The sequence below is a fragment of the Solanum verrucosum genome, unplaced genomic scaffold (genome assembly GCF_900185275.1).
Source record: "Solanum verrucosum unplaced genomic scaffold, falcon-dt-bn FXZP01000183.1, whole genome shotgun sequence".
Lineage (NCBI taxonomy): Eukaryota > Viridiplantae > Streptophyta > Magnoliopsida > Solanales > Solanaceae > Solanum > Solanum verrucosum.
Window position 1 is genome coordinate 5,621,516 of NW_026020430.1, and position 21,006 is coordinate 5,642,521.

The 21,006-nt window shown below is 33.1% G+C and overlaps 2 protein-coding genes and 2 pseudogenes across 2 annotated transcripts; 2 read left to right on the plus strand and 2 right to left on the minus strand.

Annotated features, from left to right (window-relative positions):
• Positions 1-4,468: 4,468 nt before the first annotated feature.
• On the minus strand, positions 4,469-8,816 carry LOC125807816 (small nuclear ribonucleoprotein SmD1b-like). Its single transcript, XM_049487548.1, has 5 exons — positions 8,793-8,816; positions 8,645-8,695; positions 8,179-8,206; positions 4,614-4,794; positions 4,469-4,488 (listed from the first exon to the last, which is right to left on the minus strand). Exons 1-5 carry the CDS (start codon positions 8,804-8,806, stop codon positions 4,469-4,471), a joined length of 294 nt encoding a protein of 97 aa, XP_049343505.1. The 5' UTR covers positions 8,807-8,816.
• Positions 8,817-12,265: 3,449 nt separating this feature from the next.
• Positions 12,266-13,597, plus strand: LOC125807817 (adenylate isopentenyltransferase 3, chloroplastic-like; annotated as a pseudogene).
• Positions 13,598-14,162: 565 nt separating this feature from the next.
• On the plus strand, positions 14,163-14,970 carry LOC125807801 (pectinesterase inhibitor 10-like). Its single transcript, XM_049487536.1, has one exon. The coding sequence runs from the start codon at positions 14,163-14,165 to the stop codon at positions 14,679-14,681; it is 519 nt and encodes a 172-aa protein (XP_049343493.1). The 3' UTR covers positions 14,682-14,970.
• Positions 14,971-15,150: 180 nt separating this feature from the next.
• On the minus strand, positions 15,151-19,699 carry LOC125807802 (probable glutathione peroxidase 5; annotated as a pseudogene).
• Positions 19,700-21,006: the final 1,307 nt, after the last annotated feature.

Below are 21,006 nucleotides of genomic sequence, written 5' to 3' on the forward strand. Positions count from 1 at the left end.
GAAGATGTTGATGATGATGAGGTGGGGTCTTGTATGGACAAAATTAAAGACAAACAAGAAGTAGTCTAAAATGGCAAATGGGGACCAGGAGAAAATGCATTTTACACTTACTTATTGCTTCAGTAATAATTAGCGAGTTTTTAATCTTCTCTTCTTCTGCTGTAAGAAAAACAAGTGAGGTTTGCTACTCGTATGTTTTGAGATTTGTGGCGGAGATGTCGGAAAAAGGTACAAGGCCGGTGGAATCGCCGTGAGGCTTAAGAGAGAATATATGGGAACGTGGGCTCAACGTGGGATGTCAACAATTTTCTCTCTAAATTCACAAATTTCTCGCCTTTATATGCAAATATTATTTTCATTACATTAATACCAGCAGTTAAATGTTGTATTGTTAATTAAATAATTGGTACTGGAGGTTAGAAATGAGTATTGATTAATACACCTAAAAAAACGAAGACGTGTGTCACCCTACTTAAATTCACCCCCACAATGCCGTAGATACTGATACCGAATTACTCTCTCCCCTCCGTTCAACCATATTTGTTTACTATATTAAAAATAATTGTCTAACAAGAATTGTTCAATTTAAAATATAAGACGTAATTTACTTTTTGTATCTATTTTATCATTGCTATTAAATACTAATATTTTTTATCTAACACGTTTTTCAAAACATTAAATTTAATAAAATCAAAGGATAATATAATAATATTACCCTTATTATTTGTTTTTAAGGAATGTACCTAGTCAATTGTAGATAACTATGATTGGACAGAGGGAGTATCAAATATCGACACAAAAAGATTTAATATTTGGTGAAAATTGTGCTAGAATGTCTAATGCACGATTCAGATTTAGTCGAGATGTTTCATGTGGTGAGACATCAAAAAATTAAAATAAAATAAATATACACACCAAAAAATTTAATATTGTGATTTTGATATTACGATTTTGAGGTATTCAATATTTAAACACAAAAATAATATAATTTAATTGTTTGTACTTTCATATAAATCTTTTTATACTATAATGTATTAGTATAATATAATTAATAGTTTTTAAAAAAATTATAGTCATACTTTTTTTAATTATATTATGAGTATATATAAATCAAAGTTAAATAAACTATATTATGATTTACCTCATTATAAAATATCAAAAATCAAATTCGAACTTATAATATTGAATCATATGAATTATTTTGATATAATAATTTTAAAAATCAAAGTTAACAAACCACAATTTTTAATACTATAACATGTCCACCGCTAAATGGAATATCAGTAGTTAAAGTTATTGTCTTTAAGGGTCGTTTGGTAGGAGGTATTAGGAGAAATAATTCATATATTATGTTGTCCACTTTAGAAATGACACACATATTAAGACAACAATGATTAGCATAGTGAAGTTACAATTTTGCCCTTATTAATTATGATTTCAAAATAAATTTATTCAAGATAACTAATCAATGTTGGGGGAAGTTTAAATTTTCAAGAAGTTTAAATGAGGGTATAATAGGAATTTTTTTTCTATCCTTTCTTGATTTGTCAAAATGGACAAGTAAATAGGGACATCTAAAAGAGGAAATATGGACAAGTAAATAGGGACGGAGGGAGTAATATGTTTGGTAGACTTTTTGGGCCTAAGTATAATTAATCCATGAATTAGTTATACACCCTACACGGTATTATAGGAGGTATTACTAATACCTTCCATGTGGTGGTATTAGTAATACATTGGATTTAATACCATGAGATTATCTATGTAAAGACAAAAATATCCCTCAAATCATTTTATTTATTTTCTTGATTTTATGTTTTATATTTGTACTAGTAAATTTATTTAAATAAATTAGCTTACAATTTTTATTATTTAGAGAGAGTTGTTTGTTAAGAAATAAATACAATATTTAAAATGTGAGTTGTTTAACATTTACTAATTGAAAAGGCAAATATATCACCATATGACGTTTGTGATCTTAATTGAATATTTTATTTGTTGGTTTATTTGTGGTTTCTAATTGTTTGTATTTTGAACATTTTATAAATTGCATACATATTAAAACTACACCTTGCAGTTTTTATATGTAAATATAGATGATTTATTCGATTTTACTATTTTTATCGTCTTTTAGATTTTAAAGTAGATGGTCTATCTATTTTAAATTGAAAATTAACATTTTTAAGTGATTAATTTATTAAGATAACAATTGTTTACCCTAAAAAATTCAAGTGAGAAATTAACAAACATGACAACAAATTTGTTCTTCTCCTAGCTAGTTAGAAGACCATAAAAATATAATATTGTCCGGCAATTATCTACCTTGACCGATTATGTAAAATAGAAAATCTCATAATTATGCAAAGGTATAATTGGAAAGAAGTTTTTTGTAGAATTTAAATCCAAACATAGGATGAGGCTAGAAGCAATGAACCAAACACTTAATAAAAAATACACCTTTGCACTACTAATTCCTGCACTATTAATCTCTGTATTACTAATCTTTGCGTTACTACTCCCTGCATTATTTATTTTTTTACCAAACGACCCCTTAATGTTTTGTACTTTGTTAAAAAGAGAGCTAGGCATTGCACCTAATACTAGCCCCATTTTGTAGATTTGATCCACATACAGAATTTCAATCTATCTAAATTGTTTTTTTTTCAACCAACTGTTCATTCACTTCGAAAAAAGTATTTTCTTAACCTCGAAATTGTTAAAATGATTGAAATCTCTTACCTTAAAGGGGTTGAACATACGTAGCACTTTACTTACAAATACTGTGTTAGTATCACTTTTTTTTTACAAATCAAATCACTCTTTAATCATTCAAACTAGAGATTTGTGGTTGAGGGTTGGAGAAGTGACAACAAACTAACAAAGGGTGATGTTAAGCAAGATTAATTAGTCTTGTGATGTGATTTATGAAGCCCACAAATCATAGTGAGATTATGAGAAATATGGTGTGAAAACATTTAAGTCATATTCATATCATAATAATTAGCTAGTCAAATCGAATATAATAACACAATCCCTTCAACCCTATCTCTGGCTGTATTGTCATTCTCATTTGCTGCTATATGCAGTGTATCCACTGTAGACAAATTTTTATATGATAAATCAACAACAACACGTTAAATGTCAAAATCTCATTTTGAGTATTCATGTACTATAAAATACAAATAGAAATTGACCATATATATAAACAAATCATAGAAACAATGGTGCAGTTACTTGTCCTCTATGAAATTGCCTCTTGAATTGAATTATTAAACTTCTACCAATTTTATTTTTTTTCTTTCACTTTAACCAACAAAATAATAAAATAAAATACAGGGTCATAATTTGATGGCTAGAAACCGAAGAAAAACAGAAATTAACATTCATAGATTATTTATTACCAAGTAAAATTCAAGCATATATATTTGGATTTTGGGGTTTAGAACCCAAATAAATATCAAACCGAACTCTTAAATTAGTTGTTTTTTTGGGGAGGATCAACATCCACATGAGACTTGCCAGCTTCTGAACTTTGATCGGTTGTGTCATCGTCGGGGTCATGAGATGGGTCAGACTTATCCATGGAGGCTCGGGCCTTATCAAGCCACGGTTTGAAAGCAAGCTCAATCGCCAGCCACCCAAATGCTAGGGCTCCGAATACCACTGCGGTTGATTTCAACGAGTTGTTATTCTTCGCCATTGAGATCACAAGCAGCTACGTGCCGATGAGGGTTTAGTTTGCTACTCTACTTATATTGTGACCAGAAGAGGAATTAAGATATAGAACCAACCTCCCATTGGGCCCTCCAATTACGGAAAAGTTTCATAAATAGCCATATCAACCTCTCATATCTCATTTAATCACGCTTTTGTTACGAAACACAATTTTGGACAAAAACTAAAACATGGAATAATTTCACAACTTTGATAAGTTCAAGTGTGGAACCCAAAGAATAATGGCTTCACCGAAATTTTGCTAGAGTTTCATGCCCCATAAACAATTTATGAAATTTATACTCTCTTTTTCTTTTTTTATGACAAACAATTTATGAAATTTATACTTTATAAGTTTAAACCCAAAAACGATTCCTTTGATTCAAAAATTTGATGGGAGTTTCGTTCAATCCTCATATCACTGATCATCAAACTTAATATTTATTTCAATTCCCAATAGTATGCCACTCTATTCTGAGTAGATGCAAAAGTGACCAATATAGTTGAGTAACTTGACAAAGCAGAACAAAATTGAATGCCATACGAAAGTAATGTTAGCAGACAATATGATGCAGCGAGATAACATGCTCCTGACTTCAAAGATCCAAAATAAATTGTTGCATGAGATCTATCTTTTTTTCTACTAGAAAAACCAAGAGCAAATCTCTCAATCCGTACACATGTTTACATCAAAAAATTAGAGCAGCTGGAATGCATTTAGTGGCCCCGACCACGTCCACGCCCACGACCGCGCCTACGATCCCATAGGCTTTCCTGAAGAGGAACAATCAAAGGAAGAGGTTATTAGAAGGATGTCCAAGCAATAAGGAAATTTAACCATACACCCACAAGGCACAAAAACATCTGAACGTAGGTAGTCCTTAACAATATGACAATACCAGCTGTTGGCTTCACCCTAGGTGTTTCTTCCACCAGCAGCGTCTCAAGATTTAAGCTGTCAGGGAGGGTGTAATAACGGATGTTGTTACCCCTCACACTTAGGTGATCCAACGTCACTGGATTCTTCCCTTTTAGCGTAATTTTGACAGCCTTCAGATGTGTGTTCATGCTAACATCCACCTGTAAAAATGTAACTGCCTTTAGAAACTTAACTCACAGCTCTCAATTTAGCAACTTCAATAAGGAGACGGATTTAATAGCCACTGTGCCTAGTTAATTTCAAAACACACTGATATGCTTGAATACATATTTCTATATCCCGAATATATCTAGCAGTTTTCTGTAAGTATAAGCAACCCCTCAAGGAATAAAAGTCTAAAGCATGGAAAGGACAACCAACAGAGAAAGGTAAATGCTATAGGTCTCAAAATATGAGAACAGGACAAATATTTACTTTTGACTACTATAGTTATCTAGAACAGAGATATACTCTTCAATACATAGATGGCTATTTTCCATGCAAATTTGACATTTTCAATGCAACCAGCACAAGCCCTGGCACTCGCCATAAAAAGCCTATCTAAGTTTGCAAAGGCATCTCTACTGCCGGACAAAGAAGCTACAGTATGATGATTTTTTCAGAGGATGAAGTAATTATTCTTTTTAAAAATGTTTAGGTACAAAGCACACCCGTATATGTATACCAAAAAGCAGAAAGCCTACCTAAAGATATGATGTTCTATCATTCTATGAATGACACCCTATCTTCAACGCATAGAGGTAAATCATAAGAGCACCAAAAAGAAATAAGGGATAAATGGCTACTCCTCAATTGTAAAAAATCTACAGTACAATGTATTACATAGAGCATTCGCAACAAGATTACAACAACAGATAACAATTATAAATGCAACACTAGGTGTTGTTGTCATAAAACTTGGGTACAACAAAATAACTTATAAGTTGATTGCAAGCGTGCTTAAGCTCAAGCATTCATGCATAGTGAATAACAGTAGTTCGACACAACTTTAGCTCCTCGTCTAGCTGAATTTAAGACTAGTTAACATTGCAGAGAAAAAGTGACTGTCGGAGTACACAACATCATATATGCCACTTACTTCTCACTCTTTGCGCTAGTTCTACATGCTCAAATATCAAATGCAACCAGCCTATAGTACTCCACTTGATGTGTCTACTCTTTCTGACCTAAGTACCTGGAACTTTAACCTCAAGCTGGGAAATAAGAACTTACTCACGCCTCACATAGACAATGACAATCCACAAACAAGTGGAGGCATCATGGTTTTTGCTTATATAATCAAAACAAGTGTTATAAGTTACGGGTATAGCAACAACTAGGTAATCAATAACATTTAATATTGAACATAGGTTTTGTCAATTAGTGTTACATTTGCTGAGATGAGCAACTAATGCACATCTTTGGAAACAAAAGGATGAAGACAACAGGGTTTTGCATAGAAAATAAAAGAGCTCTTGGACCAAATGATTCCAGCATAGAATATTTCACTTGTAGGGACCTGAGATGTGAGAACAATGGTGGCATAATGATCTGGAACCATGTGCAAGATGACTTAAATTTTTGAAGAGCACTACGTTATCGACCTATTCTATCGACAAAATGATAGTGAAGGTCTTACAACAACAACAAAAGAAACAACACCACAGTTTCAAACAAGTTCGGTCCGGCTAAATGAATCCTTATTGACCATGTTACTCTGTTTAAACTTATCTCAAGCTAATATTACACAACATTGAAATAATAATAGCAGTATAAAAAGTACCAAAAATTCTTTATACTTTCTACTGATGTATCAAAATTAATGGTGACAGTTATCCGTGAAAATTTAGAAGTATTAGAAAATACTACTATCTCAATAGGAAGTCAAGAGAGATTCTACTGATCCACCTCCTTTGAGTGAATCATTGGTCACTGATTTACTTCCCCCTGATGTGGAGTATTTGTTATTCAGTGATTTTCCTCCCTTAAGTGGATAGAAGCAATGTAGTTCAGGTTGTTTGGTATGGTTGGAACAGAAGTAAGACAAATACATTTCCTTTTTCCATCAAAATTCAGATACACTGAAAAATCCACATAGAAGAATGCACAACCCATCTACTTTTGCTTTCTATCCCTTTTTTACTCACAAGGAAATTAACTTTTAACCTCTTACTTTCATTCCTCTTAAGCTTCTTTTTTCCACCCCAACCAAACATAGTTTTAAGTTTTAAAGCAAAGAATATATGAATGGGGTTAACTTATGAAAAATATTAAGAAAATGACAAAAAGATGATAAGAATCCCATGTTCACTCACATAATTTCTTAGTTTTTTGTTTTGTTTTTTAATATAGAGATTTGTATTTTTAGTATACGAACTGTGAATTAATGAAATGATCCGAATAAAGCAGAAGAAATATAGGACACTCATATAGACAAACCAACTAGTTTGGGATGGAGACATCATAGCTGTATTTAAATGCATACAAAGTCATTGAAGGAATTGTTGAATTATTATAGTGACACTTCAAATTTCTTCGAGTTGTGTAATAATCCAACTTTTAGAGCCACAAAAAAGAGAACGAGAGATGTTATTTTTATTGAAGCAGAGTACAATTAACAGAGAGGAATTACAGTTCTCTAGTGTCTAGACATAAATTACAGTGATGATAGGCAGAAATAGCTCTGTACTTGAGAATGAATTCCTATTGATATTTGAAAGGAACTTCATAGTTGGAGAAGGACTGAAGTAGAGATAATACGTGCGATTCAGAGAGGATAAGAAGATAACAAATTCAGAAGGGCAGTGAGAGGAGTAGACAGATTGAGACGGGTTACCTCATATACTTTCTATAGCTTCTCAGCCCTAGCTTCCATGCATTTATGGACATACATAGTGACTCATAGTGGAAGTGAAGTGAACTATTGCAGTTACCATTCATCTGCTATGAACTAACTTAACTTGCGGCATAAACCAAAGTCAGTTTAGCAACTTGCTTTCATTGTTGTTGTTGCTCCGTTTTTCCACCCCACCCCCAGGAGCCTAGAAGGATCAATAGTGTTCCCCCCTATCCTTTGACCCAAACCCTCAACCTACTAGTTGATTGTGGAAGTGCTCAACCACTTGAGCAAAACCTCACTTGTCTGTCATGAGCACTTATTTTTGTATATCCTTTTTAAAATTGTTTGGAAATGCTTTATTTAAGCATGAGAATCTATTGGAAACAACCTCTTTAACTCTACGAGGTAGGGGTAAGAATTGCAAACACTCTGCCTCCCAAGACCTCACCACTTGTGGAATTACATTGGGTATTATGTTGTTGTTGTAGTTCAGCAACTTCCATATACCACCCAACAACTAGACTTAGAGACACTGCCAAATAACTTGACAACCCAGGAAATCAAATTCATACAAGCACATTCTTTAATTCACATATTGGCGTGAGCAATTCAACAATTACATACGTGCAGATTGTTCATTTTAGATTTGACAGGGAAATACCTAAATATAGTTAAGAAAGAAATAGACAGAAAGATAGGGAGGGTGACCTGTAATGGTTCCATGAACAACGGTGCCGTTTTTGAGCTCAATTGAGACAGTCCCATTGTTCAGCTTCCATGCATTTATAGAGATACATAGTGACTCACGGTGGAAGTGAAAGAGAATGAAGTAAACTATTGCAGTGACCATTCATCTGCTATGAACCGATTAACTTGTCCTATTTAGCAACTTGCATATCCCACCTAGCAACTACACTTTCAGTAAGCGACACTTCCAAATAACTTCTCTTCCGAATAAAGTCAAATTCATACAGAACATTCTTTAATTTACATATTGGCGTGAGCAATTCAGCTATTACATAAGTGCAGATTGTTCATTTCAGACTTTACAAAGGTCATACCTAATACGTAAATATAGCAATACAGAATATATACTGAGAACAAAAAAAAAAACGAAGAAATTGATAGAAAGGTAGAGAGAGTGATCTGTAATGGTTCCATGAACAACGGTTCCGTTTTTGAGCTCAATTGAGACAGTCTCGTTGTTCAGCTTCATCAAAAATCTGAACAGACAGTTACAGTTAAAGTTAAAGTTAAATCCATGGCTAAGCTCACTAGAAATAACTCACAGAGAATAAAAATTGAAGATGTCGCATGAACCTGACGAGCTTCATTGTGCTGAAGAAATTGAAAACACAGTAGAATAGGGTTTAGGCCTTTAGGGCAAGGAGCGCCAGGGGTATTCAAAAACACAAGCACGCTCCCATTACAATGGCGTCGTATCGTATTTCATGAGCCCATAGCACATGGACCCGCCTAATCGTGGGTAGAAAACAAGAAAGCCCATTGGACAAACGCGTGGGCTGTTTCATGTTTTAATGGTAGGAATTGCACCTGTTAGCCAGTTTTCACCGTGTCCTTGCTATTTAAGTTGTAGCCAATTTGGAAAATTTTAGTTAAAAGTAAGTCACCGAGCACCAATCAAGGATGTGTGCCATATTTGAGTTTACAACTTTAATTTAATCCAATTGGATCTAAAATTTGAAGCTAATGGTAAGATAAGTACACAATGTGTGATGTGCATATTCTACTTTAATTTGTCGCAAATAAATTATGTCACATATATTGAAACAGAGAAAGAAAATAAATTCAATTACGTAAAGATAAAAATAAAAGAACAGACCTTCAAAATAAATGATCATCGATCAATCATCAGGATGATCTAAGATGCAAAAGTTGGATCCAATTTTCACTATATTAGTAGTGTATCTTTTTGATAAATTGAAACAGAAAAAGAAAATAAATTCAATTACGTAAAGATGAAAAAAGAAAAAAAAGAATAGACCCTCAAAATAATTGACCATTGATCAATCATCAGGATGATATTATAAAAATTTGTCCTCTTTTTTCGCTTGGGTAACCGCACTGGCTTCATCAAAACATCGCTGGGTGTCATTAAAACACTATATTTTTCTATTTTATTTTGAGATTCGACCCTTTTTGTTGAAGTGGATTTTTCGATTACATCCATAAAATATAACACATGACATTAGTACTAAATAAAACATATACGACATTTGTTGAAATATTTTTTCTTTATTCAAAATTATAACTCGTCATGGAAGATCATTTTCTCTATACGCTCGAAAAAATAATTCCTTTAGTGCAATGAACTAATTATTTTTGTGTTGTCCCTTCATACTTCAAAAGGCTAATTCGAAACAAGTTACAAAGTATAGTCGATCTAATGAATCTTTCAATTGTACCTCTTGATAGTGTAGATACCTTTATCGATAGGTTTAGTCCAAAATCCATATATAAAATGATCAAATTGTTATCCACCATAATCAAATTGGGGTGGGTGGGGGTGATCAAGTCTGTTTTCTATGTACGTATATCCAGAATCATTCTTTCCTTTATCTAGACACTAATAATCCTTTGTTTAATTAGCTTGTGAATCCTAAGATCGTGTTTGATTTCATGAATAGGAGAAAGGCATTATATTACTACGTAGAATATTAGATCAGCTTGTGTTTGTATTAATTACCATCAACAAATAAAACGTATGATAAACAGTTGAGATTCTTTTATTTTTAATTATTTTTTTGCATTCGAGTTAGATAATATTTAGTATGATCGCATGTATGCACCGTTGGTTCAATTTTCTATATCTTTAATCAGATTTAATAAAATGATGATGTTTTTATATTTTTAAATCAAGTAACAAAGCGGAGTAGAAAATCACAAGAATTTTAGTCTCCAAAATGAAAATAGAAAATCATGAAGATTTTGGTGTCACACAAGCAGAAAGTAAGATGAATATAAAAATTATTAACATAAAATAAAACTTAATCTCGTACTTAAAGTTTAATATTATTTCCTTTCAAGATAGAATGGATGATCTCTAACGAAATAGTAGTATCTCAGGCAAAAGCTAAAGCAAATTATTTTTAAAAACAATGCGAAAAAGAGAGAGAAGAAGAGAAACTTGAAATTTGGGCGAACTCGGTGTTTTTTCAAAAAAAAAAAAAAATGGTAGTGCCTATACACAAAAGTCATGTGTCTGTTCGGAAAAATAAAACCTTTATTTTTCGTTAATATAAAAAATCAAACATTATTTCAGTTCATAATAAATTCAACCAACACAAATTTAAATTAATTTAAATATAGATATTCGAAATACTAGATGTGATTAAAAATAGATCGATTTGTAATGCATCTATATAATTACCACAAGAAATTAGGAAAAATGATTTTTCAGGCCACTCACTATTATTATATTCATTCATTAAGTATAAATGTAAAAGGCTATGGAGTGAAATCCTATTTTAAGTAATCAACCTCCCACTTGGATAAATATATCAGATGTGAAAATATTGCTTTTAATTAGCTAAGATTTGAATATTTTTTTTAAATCAGAATAAATTTTGAATATTAAAAGGTCACCGTCCGCATCTGTCTTTTTGTGTGTTTCCCGTGGTCATGGATAAGTTAATTCGGTCAACTTTATTAAGGTTGAAAAAAAAACAATTAAAAGGATTATTCGACTTCCATTAGCACTAATTATTTATGATCATATCTCATTTTGTTCCTAAGGTATTTATTCTTATTGGACAATTCCCCATTTAGTATTTTGACCACCGCAAAAATACAGTTGTTTAGAGGCGTGTTTCCGTCCCATATTAGTTCTCCATTATTAACTTTACATACTTCTTAGGAACCTATAAATATAAGGTTAATTTTATTATATTACCCTTTTAATATAATAAATACAATGTCTTGAAAAAATGTAATAAGGAAATGACTATAATTAATGATAAAGGGTAAATTAGGAACTAAATGTAAAATTATCCATTGATTTCATAAAGTGCACAATTATTGTTGGACATTCCAAAATAATACTATAAAGTGGACAATTATTGTTGGACATCCCAAATAATATAGTGCGGAAAACATTATTGAACATCCCAAATAATATAGCGCGGAAAACTATTATTGGACGGACGGAATAACTTTTACGCGCTCATAATCAGTATTGATTGGTAACTTGAGAAAAGAATAGTAAATACTTACCCTTTATAACATGTTAAATTTACTACTACTCTTTCGATTCACTTTTACTTGTCATTTTTAACTATAAAAAATATTATTTTACTCTCAATATTAATTTATTTATTCGACAAAACATTTCTCAAAACCTAAGATTATTTATTGAAGATCCATTGAATATTTAATCATATGAATAAACTTCAGAAATTATAACTGTAAAATCAGAAATTTATACTAAATTCATAAATTTAAAATCTAGAATCGGTGTTTTGTTTTTTATTTGAATTAGTGCATACATCTTATACTTCAATGCAATACTATAAGAATAAAAGTATTGGAACCAAATTTGATGGAAATGGTCTATGACACTCCACCATATATAAATACTCAACATATTGGCTGCAGAAAACAAGCTAAGTAGATCCATCATCCATGCATGGTATATCTAGTTGAAATATATCTACAAACATCTAAAGTAAAAGAGTAACTTTCTTACAATTTACGTTGTACTCTATACAATGCAAATATCAACAAGAATGTGCAACCAAACGTGTCCATTGATACACATTGGGCAACCACCGCAAATGGATCATAAGGTTGTGGTGGTGATGGGAGCCACCGGCGCCGGAAAATCAAGACTCTCAATTGACCTAGCCACTCATTTCAAGGGAGAAATAATCAACTCTGACAAAATACAAGTATACAAAAGACTTGACATTGCTACAAACAAAACTACTGAAAACGAACGTTGTTCGATACCTCACCATCTTATGGTTGATCCTTATAAGGAGTTCACAGCCAAGAGCTTCTGTAACATGGCTTCATTTGCTATCAACTCCAATTCGCTCATCGAGGCACTCGTTTATGATAAAACCTACAAGCTATGTACAAGGTACTGTTGAATTGTGTGATATTAATTCCCATTCAAAATATTTAGAGTGCATATGACATTTATACTACGAATGCACTTTTGAGGCCACACTTTAAATTATATCCCGGCCCCCATTAGTCTAGTGGGCTTAATTTGTCTGGAAAAAAATAATAATCTACCAACGATATAGTTTTCATTTAAACGCAAAATCTAGTATTATTCTCCTTCCTTGCCCTTAAAATATGTTTTTAAAAGGGACAAATTTAAAGGTATTCACACAAATATCCAGGGGAATTCATTTGCTTTAATTTAATCTTCAAATTTTCGGGAGTGACCTAAAAAAGGCCATATGGGGCCAATATTCTCTTTTATTAGTATCACAAAACATTTAATTGTTCTTTTAACACAACCCGTTGCACGAAGTTTGATATATAACCCAAACACGTACGGAATCATATTATAACAATGTCACTAGATGGTTAAATTCTTCGAACAAGATATTTATTTAATCATATTTTCAACAGATACGACTTTTGTTTCCTCTGGGTCGATGTGCCCATGCACATATATACTAAATTCTTTGTTGTCCGAACGAGTGGACAAAATGGTGGATAAAGGAATGGTGAACGAGGTACGGACTATGTTCAATCCTACAAATTCCGATTACTCCAAAGGTATTAGAAAAGCCATTGGTGTTCCAGAATTTGATCGTTATTTTCGAGCAGAATTATCAAAGTCCGCCGACGAGGAGACACGTGTTGAGCTACTTGAAGAAGCCATTAACGAAGTTAAGATCAACAACTGTAAATTAGCAAGCCAACAGTTGGAGAAAATAAATCGTTTGATAAATGTCAAGGGATGGAATGTACATCGACTGGATGCAACACAAGTTATGTTGAAAAAACGAGGAAAACAGGAGGGAGAGGAAATATGGAAGAATATGGTAATGGAACAAAGCAAGAAAATTGTGACTAAATTCTTGTGTCAAAATTATAATAATAATAATAATAATAAGAGCTCAATGGGTTATTGTAGTACTTACTGATGGGAGAGAGAATTGTTGTCTGTGGCACCAGCATCCTATAAGCTTTGATTTAACAAAAAGAAAAATTGAGTAAGTAATAACCAATAAGTCAAAGCAGAGGTGCTCAATTGAAATAAGACTTATTTGATTGTTCAAATGAAATATCACATGGCCATGTATTAAGCTATATTGACATGTGAACATAACTTAAGACCCTTAAACCATATTATTATACTAGTCAAATCACAAATGTGATTGAATTTTACGAGCAAATTAAAGAGAAATTCAATTTTAAGCATTTTCTTTTTTAACAAGGTTTGTTTACTAATTAACTACGCCGAAGCTATCGTCAGATAATTAAAGAAGCGTTGTTAACATAAAAAGAAAGAGTCGTCCTCACCCCCTTTTGTCTTCTTTAATTACTCAGATAAAAATAATAATATACCTAACTATGAAAACGTAACATATAAAGATTATGCATGCAACTTTTGTTTTCATTACGAGTATATAAGACTAACATTAGACGATTAATGCTGAATATGTATATCATCGCTATTAGTAAATAACATTATAATATCAAGCAAAAATGAAGATGATCCAAGGAAAAGTTTCAACTTTGTTACTCCTAATTATAATTTACGTTGGAGGATCAAATAGCCAATTTGCAACTTGGCCCGGCCCTGCTGTCCCTCGTCCACTTTGTCTCTCTCAATTTTCACTTGTGAACAATGCATGTCAATTTTTGCCACTTACTCCTTTGCCTCCACCAGGACCTGCACCCGCACCTCGCCCATTACCCACGTTCTCTCCAGCACCTGGTCCTGCACCCGCACCTGGCCTAGTACCCACGTTCTCTCCAGCACCTGCACCTCCTACGAGTCTTGGGTATACACAAACTCCAGCAGAAGAGGAATGCTGTAGGTGGATGAAAGCTGTCGATAGCAAATGTGTCTGCTCTCTATTGGCTCATTTGCCTACTTTCCTTGCCAGGCCAATCCATCAGTATACTACTTTGGCTCATGCAACTTGCAGTGTAACTTTCACCTGTGGTTCCTCCGCAAGGTACCAAGAGAATGATCATCAGAAGCCACCACACTCTCCATAAGTACCGATTATCTTTAATTAAAACGCACGCTATATATAGTACATGTGGCATGGAGTTTGACGGACTCCTATATATTAATTACCTACTTTATTTACAATAAGTAAAGATTTTTAGGAGGGGATATGGGCCTTTACCTCCTAAAAATTTAAATGTACGTAGTATGTATGACTCATTGTATTACGTTTGGTGGTTATATAAGTATTGTATGTCATCATTTGAATATTTTAAGTTATTCTGTTACTTCAAGCAACAATCTTAATCAATATTAGCTGCAAAATGTGCCCAAGAATAAACAACACCATGAAACATACACCATATATTATTGTATGTAAATTACATTGAGGAGATAGGGATAGGGAGCTAGGTAGGAGACGCGCAAAAACTGAAACTTTGTTCCCCAGATAACAAGCAGAATATGCAAGAAATCTCCATCCATCCTCTTTTTATTTATGTAACTGAACTCATCAACTGATATAGCCTCTCACACCTTCCCTAGTGCTTTTTGGATATCAGCCTGCAAGTTAATCCAGGGAAAATCACCTCTGTACGTACATGAATCTCATAAAGGGCACTGAATTTGCTACTTGATTTGGAGTCATTAACAAAAATTATATTTCAGAAAATCTATAAGTTTTCCATTAGTACAAGAATTGTGGAGATCTTGCTTATCAAAAAAATAAGAAGAGGGTAAGGTGGTCTACAATAGACCCTTCCTTGGAGCAGCCCACACATGGCAGGAGCTTTGTGCACCAGGTTGCCCTATTTTATTATTTTCACAACAATATTTACTTCTGTGTTACTAAGTTGCTGCCCCGAGACTCTAGAGAGAGAGAGAGAGGCCAACCTCAATTGCCAATGGTGCAGTAGTGGAGCCATAACGCTTGATAGCTTTTCCTTCCTTATCAATCAGAAATTTGGTGAAATTCCATTTGATGCTGGAACCGAGAAAACCACTTTTGCTTGATTTAAGGAATTGGTAAACTGGTGCTGCATCCGGACCATTAACTCACACCTAGTTTGACTTTCAAGTTTGTTATTAGGTCAACAGAGTTGCAACAAAACGATAAAAGATATTCTCAAACCAGCTGCAGATAGACTCTTCAAAATCTTGATACACCAGACCGACTAATACATAGAATGCAAAAAGGCCATATATAGCAGGATGGTTGCTTCCAACTTCTGGTAAAAGGGCAGAAATATGTTCAAACTTCAATGGTACAACACAATTGAAAAACTAGAATTATTGCCTTTAAATTGAAATAACGAGAAAAAGGGACAAATGGCGGAAAGGTAAAGGTGCAGAGCAACCAAAGCATTTGCCACCTCACACATTCCCATAATACAGTTCCTGCTGATCCGTTAAGTCTACAGAATTAGATCAGGTTACAACAACGGCTATCATTTCCCGATACATTTGATCAGCTTTTTGGTCTTTTAACAAGATTTACTCTAGCAAAATAACAAGTTTTCAGTAGGATAACTCTAACAGTCATTTATTTGTTCAACTGAAATACTCACCAGTACAATTAAACACATATACTAAGAACGAACTGATTTCTGAATGCTAAGATGAACATATGGCAAACAAGAAAGGATTCAAACGGAAACAATGTCACATGGTATAGAAACTTATACAAAAGGTAAAAAGTAGACAATAAACACAGATGAGGATTACTTAGCAAACGTTTGGAGACAGATGAAGATCCTTTCTGTAAGGTGGTCTCTGGCCACCAGGCAAATGGGCCACGACTATCCACTAGGTACCTATATCCTCTCACCAGTATATGTGAGTAACTCTTCAATAGGAAGATAGAATGAAATGATGTAACTTTTTTCGCCTCTGCTGGGATTCAAACCCCAGTCTCACGTGGTGTAGAATCCAGCTTAGCATGAAAGTCAGTTTATTATGGCCAGTGCGGTTGTTCCTGTTTCATTTTCTTCATCAAATGTCTCACCACACCCTTGGGCGCATGCAACACAGATGAGACTTATCGAAAATTAAACAAAGGTAAGAAGTAGATAACGAACAAGAAGTAATAACTGGAAATGATGCAATCATATACGCTGGAATAATTGGATTCAAAATGCAGCAAGGTTAGACCCAAATGAGCTAAATGCTAAGCTAGCGTTTGGCCATAGATTTCCAAATATTATTTGGGTGAAATTTCACCATGTGTTTGGCATAGTATTTGGAAACCATATTTCACTTTTTTAGAAAAAATATAATTTATACCCATAAGTTTTAAAAACTATCAAAACTACCATAAGTTTGTATTACAATTCAATTGGATCTTCGTTGCAACAAATAACAAGTAGTGTCTATGACACTGGAGCAATGTGGTAGTTTGGAGTGAGTGCAACAAGCATCATTCCATACATTGTGAAGTAGACAAAGCACATGACTTTGTTATCCTGAGTCGGTTTTTCATCAAGAACCATATCATTTATTTTTTTTTATGACGAGGGAAACCCGCAGCCGTTACCCTTTGGGTGCGCACAGGGTAAAACCCTCACTCTTGTGCAATAGCTCGCAAACCACATAGGAGAGGTAACCCGCACTAGGCAAGCCCAACACGACCCAGAAGGCAAACCCCCATCAACACTTTCATATTCAATGAATATTTCATCACTACTTTGGTGTTCACGTAAAAAATTATGTAATACAACGCAAACAACTACTATGGAGGATGTTTTTGTAAAAGATAAAAGTTTGGTGTAAAATTTCAATTTTTAAAAGATCCCAAATAATGAGATTTGGCCCAAATACTAGTATTTGGGATATTTGCCAAATAATGGCAAATTGTATGGACAAACACTATTTGCCAAATTTCCCCCCAAATATTACTTGAGAAATCTATTAAATTGTGGTGGAAAGGGGTTAGAGCTTAGATGTTATTGTGCATCCTTTTTGGACTGCTCGACCGTGTTATACATTTAGATAGTACAACTTATTGTGTGGCAAAAAAACAAAACAGGAAAAGCTAATTCTGAAATCATGTTGATTCTTGCTTGTGGTTAGATAATATATTAATGAGTACTTATTGATGAAGCTTAGTATGTCTTTTAATCCGTGATGGAGGGGGCTGGAGATTAGATTTTATTAGGTGTCCTTTTGGGACTGCTCTACCGTGTTATACATTTAGATAGTTACAACTTATTGTGTGTGGGCCATGTGGCAATAGAACAAAACAGGAAAGCTGATTTAGTAATTCTGAGTCCTGCTGATTCTTGCCTGTGATAGATAATGTATTAATGAGCAATTGAATGCAGGATCCTATTTATGTGGTTTCACTTATTGATGTAGTTCTTAATTCTTATCATGTATAGAAATAAAATTTGTATTGTATCTGTTGCCAAATTTCCCCCCAAATATTACTTGGGAAATCCCCCAGATACAATACAAATTTTATTTCTATACATTATAAGAATTAGGAACTACATCAATAAGTGAAACCACATAAACAAGATCCTGCATTCAATAGATCAATAATACATTATCTACCACAAGCAAGAATCAGCAGGACTCAGAATTACTAAATCAATTTTTCCTGTTTTGTTCAATTGCCACACACAATAAGTTGTAACTATCTAAATGTATAACACGGTAGAGCAGGCCAAAAAGGACACATAATAAAATCTAATCTCCAACCCCCTCCATCACGGATTAAAAGACATACTAAACTTCATCAATAACTCATTAATATATTATCTACCACAAGCAAGAATCAACAGGATTTCAAAATTAGCTTTTCTTGTTTTGTTTTTTGGCCACACAATAAGTTGTACTATCTAAATGTATAACACGGTTGAGCAGTCCAAAAAGGATGCACAATAACATCTAAGCTCTAACCCCTTTCCACCACAAATCTTGGGACAAACATATATTCTTCAAGTGTCCTGATTTTGCTTCCAGTCTCATGTTTTTTTTACATATATTATGTTCTAGTGGATCTCTGTGCTCTATATGTGTTTACGTTTTCAACATCCAATAGGGAAGATTGTGAGCCGCTTCTGTCACCCATAACGACCACTAAGAGCATAAGCGCAATTCAAACAATAACTAAGTCCATGTCATTAGGTGAAAATGCCTTGATTATCAAAATTTATCATACATGTCATCTTACCTTTTGGAAAATGGGATATTCTGCCTTGAATCTAGAGCAAGCAAATTGTTGTGCTTCCTCACTTGTCCCTGGCTCTTGCTTCAAGAATTGGTTGCAGGGGAAGGCCAAGACCTCAAAGCCTGAATTTCAATAAAAATATATACTACATTGTCGTATGTACAGAATCACAAACATAGTTAAGGGAGTACAAACTTGAGAGAAAAATTATGAGTATACGAATATGTCATCATGTATAGTCAGTAACTAATTGTAACAATATGAGGAACAAATTTTGAGAGAAAACGAAAGGATCACCTTCCTCCTTGTATTTGTCGTAGAGTTCAGTCAACTGGGTATAGTTTGAGTTTGTGAATGAACTGTTTCAACACACACGCACACCATCACCACATGTCTAAGGGGGTAATATATCATAACAATAATACCCCCACCACACACATTGATGTGACACTTTTCACTTATTGAGGGTTAATTTAATTAAAAGTCAATTTAACTAATCTTTAGCTAAATTGTAATAGACCAACTCAATAATTTGGATATTAAAGGAACTGTATAGAAGTGCAATTCCTAATAAATACATTTGGACAGAATTCACAATAAACCAAAAGTTTTTGTGATGAAGGGGTCAATAAGTAACCGATACAGATAATAAAGCTTAAAGTTTGGAAATTACTTGCATATAAAAATAATGGAAAAAGGAGGAGTGTAAACCATTTGGAAGAAGAAGCACTTTTTCATTGTAGATGGTGAGGTCTACATCCTTTCCTTTGCTATCCTGTAAATTGGAAACAAAGATATGAGAATGCTAATACACGTTGAAAAGAGATTCTGTAAAAACATAACCTTGACGGTGAATTGGTGGATTCATTTTTGTGGAACTGATGGAGAAGCACCCATTTTGATATGTGTCACAACAACCTCATCAATGGGGTTAAAAAAAAGATGAATAGTTTCCAAGAGTAGCGCAGATTCTTGGCAACTCACCCAAAGAAAACCTGAGAATTTAAGAAACGTGAAGGAAGACTGGACTCCATCATCAGATAATTGTGGTGCGACCCGAAAATGGATCCGACATTTAATTAAAAGCTATCTATATAATTGTCCTATCTCATTTCAACATCAATGCCTTGGTCTTTTAATTTGACATATATATAAACATTAACTCGTATTTATTAGATAAAACAAAATTTGAATATATATATATTGAAAAAGAATTGTAACATAAAATTTCACCCCCTCTCCTTACTAGTCAACTACTTTTAATTTTTACTCTATTATACTTTGAAGAAAAGTAGAAATAATAATAATTATTAAGTTAGGATCGGAACTCGCTTTTAATTCATATTAATTTCTACCAATAAATCGAGTTTTATAGCATATGAAAAGATTAAATAAAAGCTCATCGTTTGAAATTAAAAATACTTATCTGACATATGTTGGATAGATTGAAATTTGCAAATAAACAAAAAAGAATTGTCCACAACAATTACTTTAACTTTTATATATAGTAGCGAAGAATAATGAATTATCGTAAATTGCTACCATTAGTTATTCTTGTTATTGCGCATATTATGGTATCAATGGAACATGGAGATAAAAAGGATTAAGTAAAGAATAAAGTTCCATGTCTAACTTCGGTAACAAAAAGTTGTGAGAATAGAACCATACTCAAACATGAAGGAACGTCATAAGAATAAGCTCATGAGATAAAAGCAATATAGTACGGTACTAACTAATGAAGGGTAAAATTGAAAGAATATATTAAAATTAGTCTAGAAAAATTAAATAATTAAGTTAATTTGAAAAATAAAAAATATTTCAAAATTCAATTAATTTAAAATGAATGGAGTAACTTTAAACACAAGACAATATTATACGCATACACATATAAATACGTCTTAAATCAATAATTCTATACTATAGTAACTATAATATAAATTCACAAACAAGTGAAATCAAACACTTCCATCTGGCACATGAAAAATATCTTTCTAATGATATAATAAAATACTACAAATATCAAAAGTAACGTTTTTTTTTTTCAAAGTACTCAATCATGCTATATCGATTTGTCTCTTTCTTCCCTACAAAATTACACACTATAACTGTAAACAAGTCAAAATGATATACGTGTTAGTTGGTTGTTTGAAGAAACACTTGTAAGCACATCACTTGTAGAAAGAATCACAAACATATATTAAAAT

Bases quoted from the DNA above. Each gene is read 5' to 3' on its own strand.
- LOC125807816 (XM_049487548.1), bottom strand. The intron at 8,207-8,644 runs AACCGTTGTTCA...GCTCAAAAACGG, and splicing joins TCAATTGAGCTCAAAAACGG to CACCGTTGTTCATGGAACCA. The intron at 4,489-4,613 runs GTATTGTCATAT...GTTCCTCTTCAG, and splicing joins TAGGGTGAAGCCAACAGCTG to GAAAGCCTATGGGATCGTAG.
- LOC125807801 (XM_049487536.1), top strand. From the start codon at position 14,163: ATGAAGATGATCCAAGGAAAAGTTTCAACTTTGTTACTCCTAATTATA.